The sequence below is a fragment of the Oncorhynchus gorbuscha genome, linkage group LG05 (genome assembly GCF_021184085.1).
Source record: "Oncorhynchus gorbuscha isolate QuinsamMale2020 ecotype Even-year linkage group LG05, OgorEven_v1.0, whole genome shotgun sequence".
Taxonomy (NCBI): Eukaryota; Metazoa; Chordata; class Actinopteri; order Salmoniformes; family Salmonidae; genus Oncorhynchus; species Oncorhynchus gorbuscha.
Window position 1 is genome coordinate 90,050,355 of NC_060177.1, and position 20,618 is coordinate 90,070,972.

The 20,618-nt window shown below is 42.0% G+C and overlaps 1 protein-coding gene across 1 annotated transcript in view; it reads left to right on the forward strand.

Annotated features, from left to right (window-relative positions):
- Positions 1 to 15,578, forward strand: part of LOC124036646 (extracellular matrix organizing protein FRAS1-like) — a 142,273-nt gene extending 126,695 nt beyond the window's left edge. Inside the window, exons 37-44 of the mRNA XM_046351469.1 lie at positions 303 to 535; positions 8,569 to 8,729; positions 8,974 to 9,188; positions 9,753 to 9,903; positions 13,089 to 13,356; positions 13,810 to 13,927; positions 14,752 to 14,918; positions 15,441 to 15,578. Coding sequence (XP_046207425.1) covers positions 303 to 535; positions 8,569 to 8,729; positions 8,974 to 9,188; positions 9,753 to 9,903; positions 13,089 to 13,356; positions 13,810 to 13,927; positions 14,752 to 14,841 — 1,236 coding nt within the window. The 3' untranslated portion in view covers positions 14,842 to 14,918; positions 15,441 to 15,578. The remainder of the gene's footprint in view (positions 1 to 302; positions 536 to 8,568; positions 8,730 to 8,973; positions 9,189 to 9,752; positions 9,904 to 13,088; positions 13,357 to 13,809; positions 13,928 to 14,751; positions 14,919 to 15,440) is intronic.
- The last annotated feature ends 5,040 nt before the right edge of the window (positions 15,579 to 20,618 follow it).

Here is a 20,618-nt window from a genome sequence, read left to right on the forward strand (position 1 = left end):
ATTGATTGACTGATTGATTGATTGACTGACTGACTTTTTGACTAATTGATTGACTGACTGACTGATTGATTGACTGACTTTTTGACTAATTGATTGACTGATTGATTGATTGATTGACTGATTCATTGACTGGCTGACTGACTGACTGACTGGCTTTTTGACTAATTCATTGACTGATTGATTGATTGATTGATTGACTGATTCATTGACTGGCTGACTGACTGACTGACTGACTGGCTGACTGATTGACTGATTGATTGATTGATTGACTGACTGATTGATTGACTGCATTTGCTCCACAGGTCCTGGACAGTATCTATTTCTCTCGGAGGTTCCATGTGCGCTGTGTGGCCCAGGCCCGGGACAAGTCCGGCCATCTTGGAACACCCCTGAGGAGTAACATAGCAACCATCGGCACCGAGGGTTCCATATGCCACACCCCTGTTACCACGGGAACAGCCCGGGGGTTCCAGGCCCAGTCGTTCATCGCCAGTCTGAAGTATCTGGATGTTAAACACAAGGAGCACCCCAACCGGTGAGCAGGGAGTCATTCACACACAAACACAATGAGCAGGTGTGCAAACACACAAACAGTCATGCAGCCAAACATACCACAACACAAGAAGCTACCCAACCGATGAGCTCACAAAACACAAACATATCTAAATATGGTATATAATAGTTCTAGAACACCTCCATATGGTCTATAATAGTTCTAGAACCTCTCCATATGGTATATAATAGTTCTAGAACACCTCCATATGGTATATAATAGTTCTAGAACACCTCCATGTGGTTTATAATAGTTCTAGAACACCTCCATATGGTATATAATAGTTCTAGAACACCTCCATATGGTATATAATAGTTCTAGAACACCTCCATATGGTATATAATAGTAGAACACCTCCATATGGTCTATAATAGTTGTAGAACACCTCCATATGGTCTATAATAGTTATAGAACACCTCCATATGGTCTATAATAGTTATAGAACACCTCCATATGGTATATAATAGTAGAACACCTCCATATGGTCTATAATAGTTGTAGAACACCTCCATATGATCTATAATAGTTCTAGAACACCTCCATGTGGTCTATAATAGTTCTAGAACACCTCCATATGGTATATAATAGTTCTAGAACACCTCCATATGGTATATAATAGTTCTAGAACACCTCCATATGGTATATAATAGTTCTAGAACACCTCCATATGGTATATAATAGTTCTAGAACACCTCCATATGGTATATAATAGTTCTAGAACACCTCCATATGGTATATAATAGTTCTAGAACACCTCCATATGGTATATAATAGTTCTAGAACACCTCCATATGGTATATAATAGTTCTAGAACTCTCCATATGGTATATAATAGTTCTAGAACACCTCCATATGGTATATAATAGTTCTAGAACACCTCCATATGGTATATAATAGTTCTAGAACCTCTCCATATGGTATATAATAGTTCTAGAACACCTCCATATGGTATATAATAGTTCTAGAACACCTCCATATGGTATATAATAGTTCTAGAACACCTCCATATGGTATATAATAGTTCTAGAACCTCTCCATATGGTATATAATAGTTCTAGAACACCTCCATATGGTATATAATAGTTCTAGAACACCTCCATATGGTATATAATAGTTCTAGAACACCTCCATGTGGTTTATAATAGTTCTAGAACACCTCCATATGGTATATAATAGTTCTAGAACACCTCCATATGGTATATAATAGTTCTAGAACACCTCCATATGGTCTATAATAGTAGAACACCTCCATATGGTATATAATAGTAGAACACCTCCATATGGTCTATAATAGTTGTAGAACACCTCCATATGGTCTATAATAGTTATAGAACACCTCCATATGGTCTATAATAGTTATAGAACACCTCCATATGGTATATAATAGTAGAACACCTCCATATGGTCTATAATAGTTGTAGAACACCTCCATATGATCTATAATAGTTCTAGAACACCTCCATGTGGTCTATAATAGTTCTAGAACACCTCCATATGGTATATAATAGTTCTAGAACACCTCCATATGGAATATAATCGTACTAGAACACCTCCATGTGGTCTATAATAGTTCTAGAACACCTCCATATGGTATATAATAGTTATAGAACCTCCTCCATATGGTCTATAATAGTAGAACACCTCCATATGGTCTATAATCATTCTAGAACACCTCCATATGGTCTATAATAGTTCTAGAACACCTCCATATGGAATATAATCGTTCTAGAACCTCCTCCATGTGGTCTATAATAGTTCTAGAACACCTCCATATGGTATATAATAGTTATAGAACCTCCTCCATATGGTCTATAATAGTAGAACACCTCCATATGGTCTATAATCATTCTAGAACACCTCCATATGGTCTATAATAGTTCTAGAACACCTCCATATGGAATATAATAGTTCTAGAACCTCCTCCATGTGGTCTATAATAGTTCTAGAACACCTCCATATGGAATATAATCGTTCTAGAACCTCCTCCATGTGGTCTATAATAGTTCTAGAACACCTCCATATGGTCTATAATAGTTCTAGAACACCTCCATATGGTATATAATAGTTCTATAACACCTCCATATGGTATATAATAGTTCTATAACACCTCCATATGGTATATAATAGTTCTAGAACACCTCCATATGGTATATAATAGTTCTAGAACACCTCCATATGGTATATAATAGTAGAACACCTCCATATGGTCTATAATAGTTGTAGAACACCTCCATATGGTCTATAATAGTTGTAGAACACCTCCATATGGTCTATAATAGTTATAGAACACCTCCATATGGTCTATAATAGTTATAGAACACCTCCATATGGTATATAATAGTAGAACACCTCCATATGGTCTATAATAGTTGTAGAACACATATGATCTATAATAGTTCCATATGGTCTATAATAGTTCTAGAACACCTCCATATGGTATATAATAGTTCTAGAACACCTCCATATGGTATATAATAGTTCTAGAACACCTCCATATGGTATATAATAGTTCTAGAACACCTCCATATGGTATATAATAGTTCTAGAACACCTCCATATGCTATATAATAGTTCTAGAACACCTCCATATGGTATATAATAGTTCTAGAACCTCTCCATACTGACTATATAATAGTTCTAGAACACCTCCATATGGTATATAATAGTTCTAGAACACCTCCATATGGTATATAATAGTTCTAGAACACCTCCATATGGTATATAATAGTTCTAGAACACCTCCATATGGTATATAATAGTTCTAGAACACCTCCATATGGTATATAATAGTTCTAGAACACCTCCATATGGTATATAATAGTTCTAGAACACTCTCCATATGGTATATAATATAGAAGTTCTAGAACACCTCCATATGGTATATAATAGTTCTAGAACACCTCCATATGGTATATAATAGTTCTAGAACACCTCCATATGGTATATAATAGTTCTAGAACATATGGTATATAATAGTTCTAGAACACCTCCATATGGTATATAATAGTTCTAGAACACCTCCATATGGTATATAATAGTTCTAGAACACCTCCATATGGTATATAATAGTTCTAGAACACCTCCATGTGGTTTATAATAGTTCTAGAACACCTCCATATGGTATATAATAGTTCTAGAACACCTCCATATGGTATATAATAGTTCTAGAACACCTCCATATGGTCTATAATAGTAGAACACCTCCATATGGTATATAATAGTAGAACACCTCCATATGGTCTATAATAGTTGTAGAACACCTCCATATGGTCTATAATAGTTATAGAACACCTCCATATGGTCTATAATAGTTATAGAACACCTCCATATGGTATATAATAGTAGAACACCTCCATATGGTCTATAATAGTTGTAGAACACCTCCATATGATCTATAATAGTTCTAGAACACCTCCATGTGGTCTATAATAGTTCTAGAACACCTCCATATGGTATATAATAGTTCTAGAACACCTCCATATGGTATATAATAGTTCTAGAACACCTCCATATGGTATATAATAGTTCTAGAACACCTCCATATGATCTATAATAGTTATAGAACCTCCTCCATATGGTCTATAATAGTAGAACACCTCCATATGGTCTATAATCATTCTAGAACACCTCCATATGGTCTATAATAGTTCTAGAACACCTCCATATGGAATATAATCGTTCTAGAACCTCCTCCATGTGGTCTATAATAGTTCTAGAACACCTCCATATGGTATATAATAGTTATAGAACCTCCTCCATATGGTCTATAATAGTAGAACACCTCCATATGGTCTATAATCATTCTAGAACACCTCCATATGGTCTATAATAGTTCTAGAACACCTCCATATGGAATATAATAGTTCTAGAACCTCCTCCATGTTCTAGAAGTTCTAGAACACCTCCATATGGAATATAATAGTTCTAGAACCTCCTCCATATGGTCTATAATAGTTCTAGAACACCTCCATATGGTCTATAATAGTTCTAGAACACCTCATAGAATAGTTCTATAACCTCCATATGGTATATAATAGTTCTATAACACCTCCATATGGTATATAATAGTTCTAGAACACCTCCATATGGTATATAATAGTTCTAGAACACCTCCATATGGTATATAATAGTTCTAGAACACCTCCATATGGTATATAATAGTTCTATAACACCTCCATATGGTATATAATAGTTCTAGAACACCTCCATATGGTATATAATAGTTCTATAACACCTCCATATGGTATATAATAGTTCTATAACACCTCCATATGGTATATAATAGTTCTATAACACCTCCATATGGTATATAATAGTTCTAGAACACCTCCATATGGTATATAATAGTTCTAGAACACCTCCATATGGTATATAATAGTTCTAGAACACCTCCATATGGTATATAATAGTTCTAGAACACCTCCATATGGTGGTATATAATAGTTCTAGAACACCTCCATATGGTATATAATAGTTCTAGAACACCTCCATATGGTATATAATAGTTCTATAACACCTCCATATGGTATATAATAGTTCTAGAACACCTCCATATGGTATATAATAGTTCTATAACACCTCCATATGGTATATAATAGTTCTAGAACACCTCCATATGGTATATAATAGTTCTAGAACACCTCCATATGGTATATAATAGTTCTAGAACACCTCCATATGGTATATAATAGTTCTAGAACACCTCCATATGGTATATAATAGTTCTAGAACACCTCCATATGGTATATAATAGTTCTAGAACACCTCCATATGGTATATAATAGTTCTAGAACACCTCCATATGGTATATAATAGTTCTAGAACACCTCCATATGGTCTATATAATAGTTCTAGAACACCTCCATATGGTATATAATAGTTCTAGAACACCTCCATATGGTATATAATAGTTCTAGAACACCTCCATATGGTATATAATAGTTCTAGAACACCTCCATATGGTATATAATAGTTCTAGTATATAAGTTCACACCTCCATATGGTATATAATAGTTCTAGAACACCTCCATATGGTATATAATAGTTCTAGAACACCTCCATATGGTATATAATAGTTCTAGAACACCTCCATATGGTCTATAATAGTTCTAGAACACCTCCATATGGTCTATAATAGTTCTAGAACACCTCCATATGGTCTATAATAGTTCTAGAACACCTCCATATGGTATATAATAGTTCTAGAACACCTCCATATGGTATATAATAGTTCTAGAACACCTCCATGTGGTCTATAATAGTTCTAGAACACCTCCATATGGAATATAATCGTTCTAGAACCTCCTCCATGTGGTCTATAATAGTTCTAGAACACCTCCATATGGTCTATAATAGTTGTAGAACACCTCCATATGATATATAATAGTTCTAGAACACCTCCATGTGGTCTATAATAGTTCTAGAACACCTCCATATGGTATATAATAGTTCTAGAACACCTCCATATGGTATATAATAGTTCTAGAACACCTCCATATAGTCTATAATAGTTCTACAACACCTCCATGTTGTATGTAATAGTTATAGAACACCTCCATATGGTCTATAATAGTTCTAGAACACCTCCATATGGAATATAATCGTACTAGAACACCTCCATGTGGTCTATAATAGTTCTAGAACACCTCCATATGGTATATAATAGTTATAGAACCTCCTCCATATGGTCTATAATAGTAGAACACCTCCATATGGTCTATAATCATTCTAGAACACCTCCATATGGTCTATAATAGTTCTAGAACACCTCCATATGGAATATAATCGTTCTAGAACCTCCTCCATGTGGTCTATAATAGTTCTAGAACACCTCCATATGGTATATAATAGTTATAGAACCTCCTCCATATGGTCTATAATAGTAGAACACCTCCATATGGTATATAATAGTTCTAGAACACCTCCATATGGTATATAATACTTCTAGAACACCTCCATATGGTATATAATAGTTCTAGAACACCTCCATATGGTATATAATAGTTCTAGAACACCTCCATATGGTATATAATAGTTCTAGAACACCTCCATATGGTATATAATAGTTCTATAACACCTCCATATGGTATATAATAGTTCTAGAACACCTCCATATGGTATATAATAGTTCTAGAACACATCCATATGGTATATAATAGTTCTAGAACACCTCCATATGGTATATAATAGTTCTAGAACACCTCCATGTGGTCTATAATAGTTCTAGAACACCTCCATATGGTATATAATAGTTCTAGAACACCTCCATATGGTATATAATAGTTCTAGAACACCTCCATATGGTCTATACTAGTTCTAGAACACCTCCATATGGTCTATAATAGTTCTAGAACACCTCCATATGGTATATAATAGTTCTAGAACACCTCCATATGGTATATAATAGTTCTAGAACACCTCCATATGGTATATAATAGTTCTAGAACACCTCCATATGGTATATAATAGTTCTAGAACACCTCCATATGGTATATAATAGTTCTAGAACACCTCCATATGGTATATAATAGTTCTAGAACACCTCCATATGGTATATAATAGTTCTAGAACACCTCCATATGGTATATAATAGTTCTAGAACACCTCCATATGGTATATAATAGTTCTAGAACACCTCCATATGGTATATAATAGTTCTAGAACACCTCCATATGGTATATAATAGTTCTAGAACACCTCCATATGGTATATAATAGTTCTAGAACACCTCCATGTGGTCTATAATAGTTCTAGAACACCTCCATATGGTATATAATAGTTCTAGAACACCTCCATATGGTATATAATAGTTCTAGAACACCTCCATATGGTATATAACAGTTCTAGAACACCTCCATATGGTATATAATAGTTCTAGAACACCTCCATATGGTATATAATAGTTCTATAACACCTCCATATGGTATATAATAGTTCTAGAACACCTCCATATGGTATATAATAGTTCTATAACACCTCCATGTTGTATGTAATAGTTATAGAACACCTCCATATGGTATATAATAGTTCTATAACACCTCCATATGGTATATAATAGTTCTAGAACACCTCCATATGGTATATAATAGTAGAACACCTCCATATGGTCTATAATAGTTCTATAACACCTCCATATGGTCTATAATAGTTCTATAACACCTCCATATGGTCTATAATAGTAGCACACCTCCATATGGTCTATAATAGTTCTATAACACCTCCATATGGTCTATAATATATCTAGAACACCTCCATATGGTATATAATAGTTATAGAACACCTCCATATGGTCTATAATAGTTCTAGAACACCTCCATATGGTCTATAATAGTTATAGAACACCTCCATATGGTATATAATAGTTCTATAACACCTCCATGTTGTATGTAATAGTTGTAGAACACCTCCATATGGTATATAATAGTTCTAGAACACCTACATATGGTCTATAATAGTAGAACACCTCCATATGGTATATAATAGTAGAACACCTCCATATGGTATATAATAGTAGAACACCTCCATATGGTCTATAATAGTTCTAGAACACCTCCATATGGTCTATAATAGTTCTAGAACACATACATATGGTCTATAATAGTTCTAGAACATCTACATATGGTCTATAATAGTTCTAGAACACATACATATGGTATATAATAGTTCTAGAACATCTACATATGGTCTATAATAGTTCTAGAACACATACATATGGTCTATAATAGTTCTAGAACATCTACATATGGTCTATAATAGTTCTAGAACACATACATATGGTCTATAATAGTTCTAGAACATCTACATATGGTCTATAATAGTTCTAGAACACATACATATGGTCTATAATAGTTCTAGAACATCTACATATGGTCTATAATAGTTCTAGAACACATACATATGGTCTATAATAGTTCTAGAACATCTACATATGGTCTATAATAGTTCTAGAACACATACATATGGTATATAATAGTTCTAGAACACTAACCTTGTGTTATCTTCTTTTTCTTCTGCAGTATCCACATCTCGGTGCAGATCCCCCACCAGGACGGTATGCTGCCCCTAGTGTCCAGCATGCCCCTCCACAACCTGCACTTCCTGCTGTCGGAGTCCATCTACAGACAACAGCACATCTGTTCAAACCTGGTCACTCTCAAAGACCTGCAGGGGGTCTCTGGTAAGCGTACACACACTTGATCACACACACTTGATCACACACACACACACACACACACACACACACACACACACACACACACACACACACACACACACACACACACACACACACACACACACACACACACACACACACACACACACACACACACACACACACACACACACACACACACACACTGATGTGCACCAAATTATATAAAGCCTCCCTTTAACAAAAGTGTGTTTGATGTGTGTTTCAGAGACGGGTTTCCTGGATGATGTCCAGTATGACAGTATCTCTCTGGGTCCGGGTTATGACAGACCCTACCAGTTCAACCCCGGTGTCCGAGAGGCTAAGAGCATCCAGCTGTATAAACACCTCAACCTGAAGAGCTGCATCTGGACCTTCGATGCCTACTACGACATGACGGAACTCATAGACGTCTGTGGAGGCTCTGTCACTGCCGACTTCCAGGTACGCTACCATACGCCCTGCAGTGGGTTAGGGGGTCACATAGAGGGTTAGGGGTCACATAGAGGGTTAGGGGTCAAATTGTACTCTAGTGTTTATCATGCTCTGAATTCACTCCTGTTGGACATAATATGGACATAATATTACCCCAGATATCCCTTTACACGCAATAAGACATTATGATTGGAGTCCACAGTACTCTTGTGTCCACATTGGCTGGTCAGGTTGATTTGCATTGACTTTGGTTTCCCAGTCATGTGAGCACACAGGCAGTAGAAGCCTTGAATGCTCAGATAGAGTTTACATGTGACTCATCCCAACCACAGTATGCAAAACATTCTAGGACTGGCTACAGCTGTTGCTACTGTATATCACCTTATATCATGCCATGTTTAGTAGCATTACATCATGTCATGTAATATGATGTCATTTTATGTCATCTTATGTCATGTCTTGTGTATGTCCACCCCCCCCCCCCCCGCCCCCAGGTGCGTGACTCTGTTGTTCCTGGTTGAGTAGTGTTATTTCCTGTCACTTTATCTCATGTCATGTGCTATGTCCCCCCAGGTGCGTGACTCGGCCCAGTCGTTCCTGACGGTGCAGGTTCCTCTCTACGTGTCGTATATCTACGTAACAGCTCCCAGGGGTTGGGCTTCACTGGAACACCACACTGAAATGGAGTTCTCTTTCTTCTACGACACCGTGCTCTGGAGGACAGGTGAAGAGCTGGGGGGGCTGTGGGTGTCTGGGGGAGGGGTCTGTGGGGGGATGTGGGTGTCTGTGTGTGGGGGGAGGGGGGTCTGTGTGTGTGGGGGAGGACTCCATTTTGTTGATCCCTGCCAACAGACAGAAACTTAAACAAGAGGCTCCCACGCTGAGGTCTGTCCAACGCTGGTCCGACCAAGCTGACTCCACACTCCAAGACTGCTTCCATCACGTGGACTGGGACATGTTTCGTATTGCGTCAGATAAAAATATTGACGAATACGCTGATTCGGTGTGCGAGTTCATTAGAACGTGCGTTGAAGATGTCGTTCCCACAGCAACGATAAAAACATTCCCTAACCAGAAACCGTGGATTGATGGCAGCATTCGCGTGAAACTGAAAGCGCGAACCACTGCTTTTAATCAGGGCAAGGTGTCTGGTAACATGACCGAATATAAACAATGCAGCTATTGCCTCCGCAAGGCTATTAAACAAGCTAAGCGTCAGTACAGAGACAAAGTAGAATCTCAATTCAACGGCTCAGACACAAGAGGCATGTGGCAGGGTCTACAGTCAATCACGGACTTCAAGAAGAAACCCAGCCCAGTCACGGAACCAGGATGTCTTGCTCCCAGGCAGACTAAATAACTTTTTTGCCCACTTTGAGGACAATACAGTGCCACTGACACGGCCTGCAATGAAAACATGCGGTCTCTCCTTCACTGCAGCCGAGGTGAGTAAGACATTTAAACGTGTTAACCCTCGCAAGGCTGCAGGCCCAGACGGCATCCCCAGCCGCACCCTCGGAGCATGCGCAGACCAGCTGGCCAGTGTGTTTACGGACATATTCAATCAATCCCTATACCAGTCTGCTGTTCCCACATGCTTCAAGAGGGCCACCATTGTTCCTGTTCCCAAGAAAACTAAGGTAACTGAGCTAAATGACTACCGCCCCGTAGCACTCACTTCCGTCATCATGAAGTGCTTTGAGAGACTAGTCAAGGACCATATCACCTCCACCCTACCGGACACCCTAGACTCACTCCAATTTGCTTACCGCCCAAATAGGTCCACAGACGATGCAATCTCAACCACACTGCACACTGCCCTAACCCATCTGGACAAGAGGAATACCTATGTGAGAATGCTGTTCATCCACTACAGCTCGGCATTCAACACCATAGTACCCTGGGTCTCGACACCGCCCTGTGCAACTGGGTACTGGCCTTCCTGACGGGCCGCCCCCAGGTGGTGAGGGTAGGCAACAACATCTCCTCCCCGCTGATCCTCAACACGGGGACAAGGGTGCGTTCTGAGCCCCCTCCTGTACTCCCTGTTCACCCACGACTGCGTGGCCACGCACGCCTCCAACTCAATCATCAAGTTTGCGGACGACACAACAGTGGTAGGCTTGATTCCCAACAACGACGAGACGGCCTACAGGGAGGAGGGAGGGTGAGTGTGGTGGGAAAATAACCTCACACCCGTCAACAAAACTAAGGAGATGATTGTGGACTTGGTGTGGAACAGGGAAAATAACCATCACAGACAAACTGAAGGAGGCTGAAGAAAGCGCCTCTTCAACCTCAGGAGGCTGAAGGCTTGTCACCAAAAGCACTCACAAACTTCTACAGATGCACAATCGAGAGCATCCTGGCGGGCTGTATCACCGCCTGGTACGGCAACTGCTCCGCCCTCAACCGTAAGGCTCTCCAGAGGGTAGTGAGGTCTGCACAACGCATCACCGGGGGCAAACTACCTGCCCTCCAGGACACCTACACCACCCGATGTTACAGGAAGGCCATAAAGATCATCAAGGACATCAACCACCCGAGCCACTGCCTGTTCACCCCGCTATCATCCAGAAGGCGAGGTCAGTACAGGTGCATCAAAGCTGGGACTGAGAGACTGAAAAACAGCTTCTATCTCAAGGCCATCAGACTGTTAAACAGCCACCACTAACATTGAGTGGCTGCTGCCAACACACTGTCATTGACACTGACCCAACTCCAGCCACTTTAATAATGGGAATTGATGGGAAATGATGTAAATATATCACTAGCCACTTTAAACAATGCTACCTTATATAATGTTACTTACCCTACATTATTCATCTCATATGCATACGTATATACTGTACTCTATATCATCGACTGCATCCTTATGTAATACATGTATCACTAGCCACTTTAACTATGCCACTTTGTTTACTTTGTCTACAAACTCATCTCATATGTATATACTGTACTCGATACCATCTACTGTATGCTGCCCTGTACCATCACTCATTCATATATCCTTATGTACATATTCTTTATCCCCTTACACTGTGTATTAGACAGTAGTTTTGGAATTGTTAGTTAGATTAATTGTTGGTTATCACTGCATTGTCGGAACTAGAAGCACAAGCATTTCGCTACACTCGCATTAACATCTGCTAACCATGTGTATGTGACAAATAAAATTTGATTTGATTTGATTTTTGTGTGGGGGGCTGTCTAGGGGGGGGTGTTCGGGGGAGGGGTGTGTGTGTGGGAGGGGGCTGTGTGTGTGGTGTGTTCAGGGGGGGGTGGGGGGCTGTGTGTGGGGGGCTGTGTGTGTGTGGGTGGGGGGCTGTGTGTGGAGGGGGTGTGGGTGGTATGGGGTTTAACTGGTATGTCTCTGTGTATCTCTGTTTAACTGGTATGTTTCTGTGTATCTCTGTTTAACTGGTATGTCTCTGTGTATCTCTGTTTAACTGGATGGGGGTGTAACTCTGTTTAAGGGGTTGGTATGTCTCTGTGTATCTCTGTTTAACTGGTATGTCTCTGTGTATCTCTGTTTAACTGGTATGTCTCTGTGTATCTCTGTTTAACTGGTATGTCTCTGTGTATCTCTGTTTAACTGGTATGTCTCTGTGTAACTCTGTTTAACTGGTATGTCTCTGTGTAACTCTGTTTAACTGGTATGTCTCTGTGTAACTCTGTTTAACTGGTATGTCTCTGTGTATCTCTGTTTAACTGGTATGTCTCTGTGTAACTCTGTTTAACTGGTATGTCTCTGTGTAACTCTGTTTAACTGGTATGTCTCTGTGTAACTCTGTTTAACTGGTATGTCTCTGTGTATCTCTGTTTAACTGGTATGTCTCTGTGTATCTCTGTTTAACTGGTATGTCTCTGTGTATCTCTGTTTAACTGGTATGTCTCTGTGTCCACTAGGCATCCAGACAGACAGTGTTCTGTCAGCCAGACTCCAGATCATCAGGATCTACATAAGAGAAGATGGCCGTCTGGTCATCGAGTTCAAAACACACGCCAAGTTCAGGGGTCAGTTTGTCCCCGAGCACCACACTCTGCCTGGGCACAAGTCCCACCTGATGGTCCCGGACCACCTGGGGGGGATAGAGTTCGACATGCAGCTCATCTGGAGCGCCCAGTCCTTTGATTCTCCCTACCAGCTTTGGAAAGCCACCTCCTCATACAGCAGGTCAGTAAACAGACATACTGTTATATACAGTTATAGATATATATATTAATAGATATACCCAGTCCTTTGATTCTCCCTACCAGCTCTGGAAAGCCACCTCCTCATACAGCAGGTCAGTAAACAGACATACTTTTATATACAGTTATAGATATATATATTAATAGATATACCCAGTCCTTTGATTCTCCCTACATGCTCTGAGGGCCACCTCCTCTTACATCAGGTTAGTAAGGGTTACTCAGTGTTTAAGCTTTTGTTCCGACCTGTGTCTTCTGCATGCCACAAAAACAGTGTTAGCCTGCTGAGCTAAGTTAAAGCCTAGGCATTAGCCTGGGGACCTAATGTAAACGTCGTCAGGTTTCAGGGAAAGGTTAAAACATCCTGTAAGTGTGATTCAGAAGCGTCTCTGTTAGAGGAGCTTTACCATAATGTCTACGCTTGTTGTGTTTCCAGGAAAGACTACTCTGGAGAGTACACAGTGTTTCTGATCCCCTGTACCGTGCAGCCAACCCAACCATGGACCGACCCTGGAGACAAGCCTCTGTCCTGCACAGGCCCACGCCCCAGAGAAGTATGTCCCTCCACAGCCACCATACACTTCTTAGTGAGGGCCCCAGAGAAGTATGTCCCTCCACAGCCACCATACACTTCTTAGTGAGGGCCCCAGAGAAGTATGTCCCTCCACAGCCACCATACACTTCTTAGTGAGGGCCCCAGAGAATTATGTCCCTCCACAGCCACCATACACTTCTTAGTGAGGGCCCCAGAGAAGTATGTCCCTCCACAGCCACCATACACTTCTTAGTGAGGGCCCCAGAGAAGTATGTCCCTCCACAGCCACCATACACTTCTTAGTGAGGGCCCCAGAGAAGTATGTCCCTCCACAGCCACCATACACTTCTTAGTGAGGGCCCCAGAGAATTATGTCCCTCCACAGCCACCATACACTTCTTAGTGAGGGCCCCAGAGAATTATGTCCCTCCACAGCCACCATACACTACTTAGTGAGGGCCCCAGAGAAGTATGTCCCTCCACAGCCACCATACACTTCTTAGTGAGGGCCCCAGAGACGTATGTCCCTCCACAGCCACCATACACTTCTTAGTGAGGGCCCCAGAGACGTATGTCCCTCCACAGCCACCATACACTTCTTAGTGAGGGCCCCAGAGACGTATGTCCCTCCACAGCCACCATACACTTCTTAGTGAGGTCCATACACTGTTGCCATGCTCCTATCTTGACAATTGGTTGGCAAATAAAGATATGGTTGATTTGGTTAAATATGTCACTCAAACATATGTTGTGGTGTTCCTCAAGGCTCCATTCTAGGACCTGTTTCATATGGCCATGCTCGACATATACGGTAAGAACCTGACGTAATGTCATCTCTCCCAGGTTCCAACTACCTATAGCCTTCCAGCAGACCAACCGACCGGTGCCTGTCGTGTACAGCCTCAACACAGAGTTTCAGCTGTGCAACAATGAGAAGGTGTTCATGATGGACCCAGCCGTCGCTGACATGTCCATGGCTGAGATGGACTACAAGGGAGCCTTCTCTATGGGTACAATAACCGTTCCACACACAAGTCACAGGGCAGACCCAAATAAAGAGAACGGGGATAGTTGAGCTATTACCCGTTATCTACATGACCAAACATTCCGACTTAGACAAAGATATTGTAAAAAAAAATATACACTATTTCACTATTTTCCACAGTGACTGAAAATAGAAAACATGGCTCAATTTACCCCGCTTGCCCATATGTCTCTGGGGCCACTGGGTTCAAAATGTGTGGCTCTTATATCCAGTCATCCACAACTTGTCTCTCTGCTGCCCCTACAGGGCAGATGCTGTATGACAGGGTCTGTTTATTCGAGTATTGTCTCTCTGCTGCCCCTACAGGGCAGATGCTGTATGACAGGGGCTGTTTATTCAAGTATTGTCTCTCTGCTGCCCCTACAGGGCAGATGCTGTATGACAGGGGCTGTTTATTACAGTATTGTCTCTCTGCTGCCCCTACAGGCCAGACATTGTATGGCAGGGTGCTGTTTATTACAGTATTGTCTCTGTGCTGCCCCTACAGGCCAGACATTGTATGGCAGGGTGCTGTGGAACCCAGAGCAGAACCTGAACTCAGCCTACAAGCTGCAGCTGGAGAAGGTGTACCTGTGTACGGGACGTGATGGATACGTGCCCTTCTTCGACCCCACGGGGACTCTGTACAACGAGGGCCCTCAGTATGGCTGCATCCAGACCAACAAACACCTCAAACACAGGTTCCTGATCCTGGTAGGTATATCTACTGAGATGGGAAAGAGGTCAAGCGTCCTATGTTTTCTCCATGTCTGCCATGGAGCTGCCCATTCTAATACAGGTTTGCTGGCAAAGTGTGCCCTCTATTCATCTCTATGATGGTATAGTTTCTATTCAACTCCCATTGTCCTCTTGTAGTGGTTGGAGATATTGGTGATGTTCCAGGTTGTCTTGTTGTTTTTTCACAGTCCGCGCTGCACATCTCAGAAGATGTCCATGTCACATGAATGTGCTTCCTGAGATGCTTCAAAACACTGATAATCTGTGCAGTGTGACTGCAATTTTGACAACCTAGAATTGCAGGCGGTGCAAACTGTTTGTAGATTTACATGTAGCCCCTTTCATCAGACATTCTTATTCCAACCCGACTTGTATCAATTTGGATAAGAGCGTCTGCTAAATGACTTAAATGTAAATGTAAATATATCAAAGAGTGCATACTGCGCATTTCTTTTATAAATCTGATCCCTTCGGGAGTTGAACCCACAACCTAAGAGTTTCCTTGCACCACATAGTTGACCCGTGACCTTTTTGGTTTGTCTTGAGGTATGTCACCCAACGTAAACAGCCAACCAATGTGACCTGATGGACTGGTTTGATCCACGCCAACCAATGTGACCTGATGGACTGGTTTGATCCACGTCGCTCAGGGCGTAGTCATGGCCTTACAGAGATAAGACTTTGAGCTATTCAAACAGGAGGAATCTTATTGGTGTACAATTCACTGCTCTGGTATCGTATTGCTGGATCGTTTATGCCAACGTTTACAATAATGGGTGTATGGCAGGCTATTGTCACAAATGCTGGAAATTACACAATTTACTGAAACTAAACGTTCTACTGAAACTGCACATTTTACTGAAACTAAACGTTTTACTGAAACTACACGTTTTATTGAAACTAAACGTTTTACTGAAACTAAACGTTTTACTGAAACTGCACATTTTACTGAAACTACACGTTTTACTGAAACTACACGTTTTACTGAAACTGCACGTTTTACTGAAACTACACATTTTACTGAAAATACACGTTTTACTGAAACTACACATTTTACTGAAACTACAACTGAAAGTCCAAGCTTTACTTAAGCAATAAGGCCTGAGGGGGGTGTGGTATATGGCCAATATACCACGGCTAAGGGCTGTTCTTATCCACAACGCAACACGTTGTGCCTGCCTGCATACAGCCGTTAGCCGTGGTATATTGATCATATACCACAAACCCCAGAGGTGCCTTACTGCTATTATAAACTGGTTACCAATGGAATTAGAGCAGTAAAAATACATGTTTTGTCAAACCCCTGGTATACTGTCTCATATACCACGGCTGTCAGCCAATCAGCATTGGTTGGCTCAAACCAACCAGTTTATAATGAGATTTAAACAACAAATGTACTAATGGCTAAGCATCTATAGCCTACATCCAGCAGTGAGCTAGCCTTGTTAGCCTACATCCAGCAGTGAGCTAGCCTTGTTAGCCTACATCCAGCAGTGAGCTAGCCTTGTTAGCCTACATCCAGCAGTGAGCTAGCCTTGTTAGCCTACATCCAGCAGTGAGCTAGCCTTGTTAGCCTACATCCAGCAGTGAGCTAGCCTTGTTAGCCTACATCCAGCAGTGAGCTAGCCTTGTTAGCCTACATCCAGCAGTGAGCTAGCCTTGTTAGCCTACATCCAGCAGTGAGCTAGCCTTGTTAGCCTACATCCCAGTGAGTGAGCTAGCCTACATTGTTAGCCTACATCCAGCAGTGAGCTAGCCTTGTTAGCCTACATCCAGCAGTGAGCAAAGCATCTATAGCCTACATCCAGCAGTGAGCTAGCCTTGTTAGCCTACATCCAGCAGTGAGCTAGCCTTGTTAGCCTACATCCAGCAGTGAGCTAGCCTTGTTAGCCTACATCCAGCAGTGAGCAAAGCATCTATAGCCTACATCCAGCAGTGAGCAAAGCATCTATAGCCTACATCCAGCAGTGAGCAAAGCATCTATAGCCTACATCCAGCAGTGAGCAAAGCATCTATAGCAAAGCATCTATAGCCTACATCCAGCAGTGAGCAAAGCATCTATAGCCTACATCCAGCAGTGAGCAAAGCATCTATAGCCTACATCCAGCAGTGAGCAAAGCATCTATAGCCTACATCCAGCAGTGAGCAAAGCATCTATAGCCTACATCCAGCAGTGAGCTAGCCTTGTTAGCATGTATGCTAGCGTTTGATTTGATAGTGTCTGGATAAGTTGGAAATAACGGTGTTGTAACGTCTCTCCTTTAGGATCGGAAGCAGCCTGACGTCTGTGACAGGTACTTCCATGACGTTCCCTTCGAAGCGAACTTTGCGTCGGATATCACCGAATTACAGACCATGACAGCCATACCTGGTGTTGATGGATTTACCATGAAAGTTGATGCCCTGTACAAGGTCAGCGAAGACAAAAGACTTATCCACTTAACTGTAATGATTTATTAAATGATAATGTACTGCTTATGAATGCATTATATATGAGTTCTAAATGTGTTATGAAGGCCTTAGGTACCCTTCAAAAAAGGCCTTCAAGTTTGATGGTAACTCTCAGAGAAGTAAAATGATTGATCTGATTTATCTCCATGGTAACTCTCTTTTTTGATTGACAGGTGGAGGCGGGGCATCAGTGGTACCTTCAGGTGATCTACGTGATTGGTCCAGAGTCCATATCCGGCCCCAGGATTCAGCGTTCTCTGACCTATCAGCTCACCCACAGCAGTGGCGGGGGCGGACTCGCCGGGACCTGGTCAATCAGCTGAGCCAAAGCATCGGCCACAGCCGTGCTCGCCGGGACCTTGTTGACCACAGCGGACGTCTCACTCTAGACCAGTCTCTGATATATGACAACGAGGGTGACCAGACGAAGAACGGAACCAATATGAAGACTCTCCGCCTCGAGGTCCCCGCTGCCTCAACCTTTAACCCCCAAATGGGCGGTTCGGTGGGCGGGGGAGTGGCCGCACTAACCCTATTGGTCCTCGTCTTGCTCGCTTCATGTTTACTCTTCAGGAAGTGCAGACGATCGGCTGGGAAGAAGCCACCCCAGATGGCGGAGGAGTACCCTCTGAACACCAAAGTAGAAGTGTGTTTGGAGAGGACCCTGGAGAAGAACTTCAGCTCTAAACACTGCACCGTCAGGAACATCAACATCAACCGGAACTACGACAACGTCAACTCCAAGGTCAACAGAGGCGCAAAGGTCAACGGAGGGGCGAAAGTCAAGCAGGTCAACCTGGAGGTCAAGCTCCACAACAACCTCCACAACGATGGCACCGAGGTCTGAGGATCCCCAGCACCTCCCACCATTGTTTACCCTGGCTAGATCATTTCCCCATTCGGGGTTTGCCAACGTTGAACTAGTAGAAGTAACAGTTCTACTCAAGGGGAAACATCTACCGGAGTGGAGGAGTATTTTACGAGACATCTAAAAGAAATGTCATTTTCTAAAAAGCGTTTGTTTGTACTTCTGGAATTAAATATTGTTTGTTGATGTATTTTTATATGACCGTGATGAGAGATAAAAGGGAAGAGTTGTTTTTGACGGCCAGCTATGCAGCGTTTATTCAAATAATTTCAAAACTGGGCTACCTCAGGAATAGGGAAACGAGTGAACAACTATCGAACTATTGGCATAAAACACGATTGATTATGTCATTATTTGAATCTATTTGTGTCTCTTTCGTTTTTTTTTTCCCCTTGGTGTTTTCAACTTGTCATCGTTGTTGAACGACTAGAGAGTTAGTTAGTTAGTTAGTTTGGAATCAAGGGAAATCTGCTGTCTTGTTTTCCCGCTTTATGTTTCCATGACAACAACAACGCCAAAATGATCAACGTATGGTAGCGCTTTGCTTCCAGCTTGTCTTGAATAATTTGAATAGTTCAGTTATAGCTCGGCTGCATTATTTAATCACAGTGCCATAATATGACATCTATGAAAGTATTAAACACAGTCAGGACCCCAATCCTAACTCCACTTGAGTACATCATTCATTCATTTCAATGGAAGATTTGCACAAAAAACTTGTAGGATGCAGGCCTATAGCGTGTTATGGTCTTCTGCCCACAACTGAATGAGTAGTGTTGTAATTTATATATTTTCAAGTGCAATTAAACCATGAACACACTCTCCTCAAACTAAGTTCTCTGCATGTGAAAATAAGATCCAGCCTAGTAATATAGTGTGTCTGAAATGACACCCTATCCCCTATACCAGTGTTTCCCTGGCCCTACTCCAGTCCTCCAGTACCCCCAACAGCCCAACTCCGGTCCTCCTGTACCCCCAACAGCCCAACTCCTGTCCTCCAGTACCCCCAACAGCCCTACTCCAGTCCTCCAGTACCCCCAACAGCCCAACTCCTGTCCTCCTGTACCCCCAACAGCCCAACTCCGGTCCACCTGTACCACCAACAGCCCAACTCCAGTCCTCCAGTACCCCCAACAGCCCAACTCCAGACCTCCAGTACCCCCAACAGCCCAACTCCAAACCTCCTGTACCCCCAACAGCTCAACTCCGGTCCTCCAGTACCCCCAACAGCCCAACTCCAGTCCTCTAGTACCCCCAACAGCCCAACTCCAGTCCTCTAGTACCCCCAACAGCCCAACTCCAGTCCTCCAGTACCCCCAACAGCCCAACTCCAGTCCTCCAGTACCCCCAACAGCCCAACTCCAGTCCTCCAGTACCCCCAACAGCCCAACTCCAAACCTCCAGTACTCCCAACAGCCCAACTCCGGTCCTCCAGTACCCCCAACAGCCCAACTCCAAACCTCCAGTACCCCCAACAGCCCAACTCCAAACCTCCAGTACCCCCAACAGCCCAACTCTGGTCCTCCAGTACCCCCAAAAGCCCAACTCCAGTCCTCCAGTACCCCCAAAAGCCCACATTATTGTTGTAGCCCCAGACAAACTCACTTGATTCAACTCATTGAGCTGTTG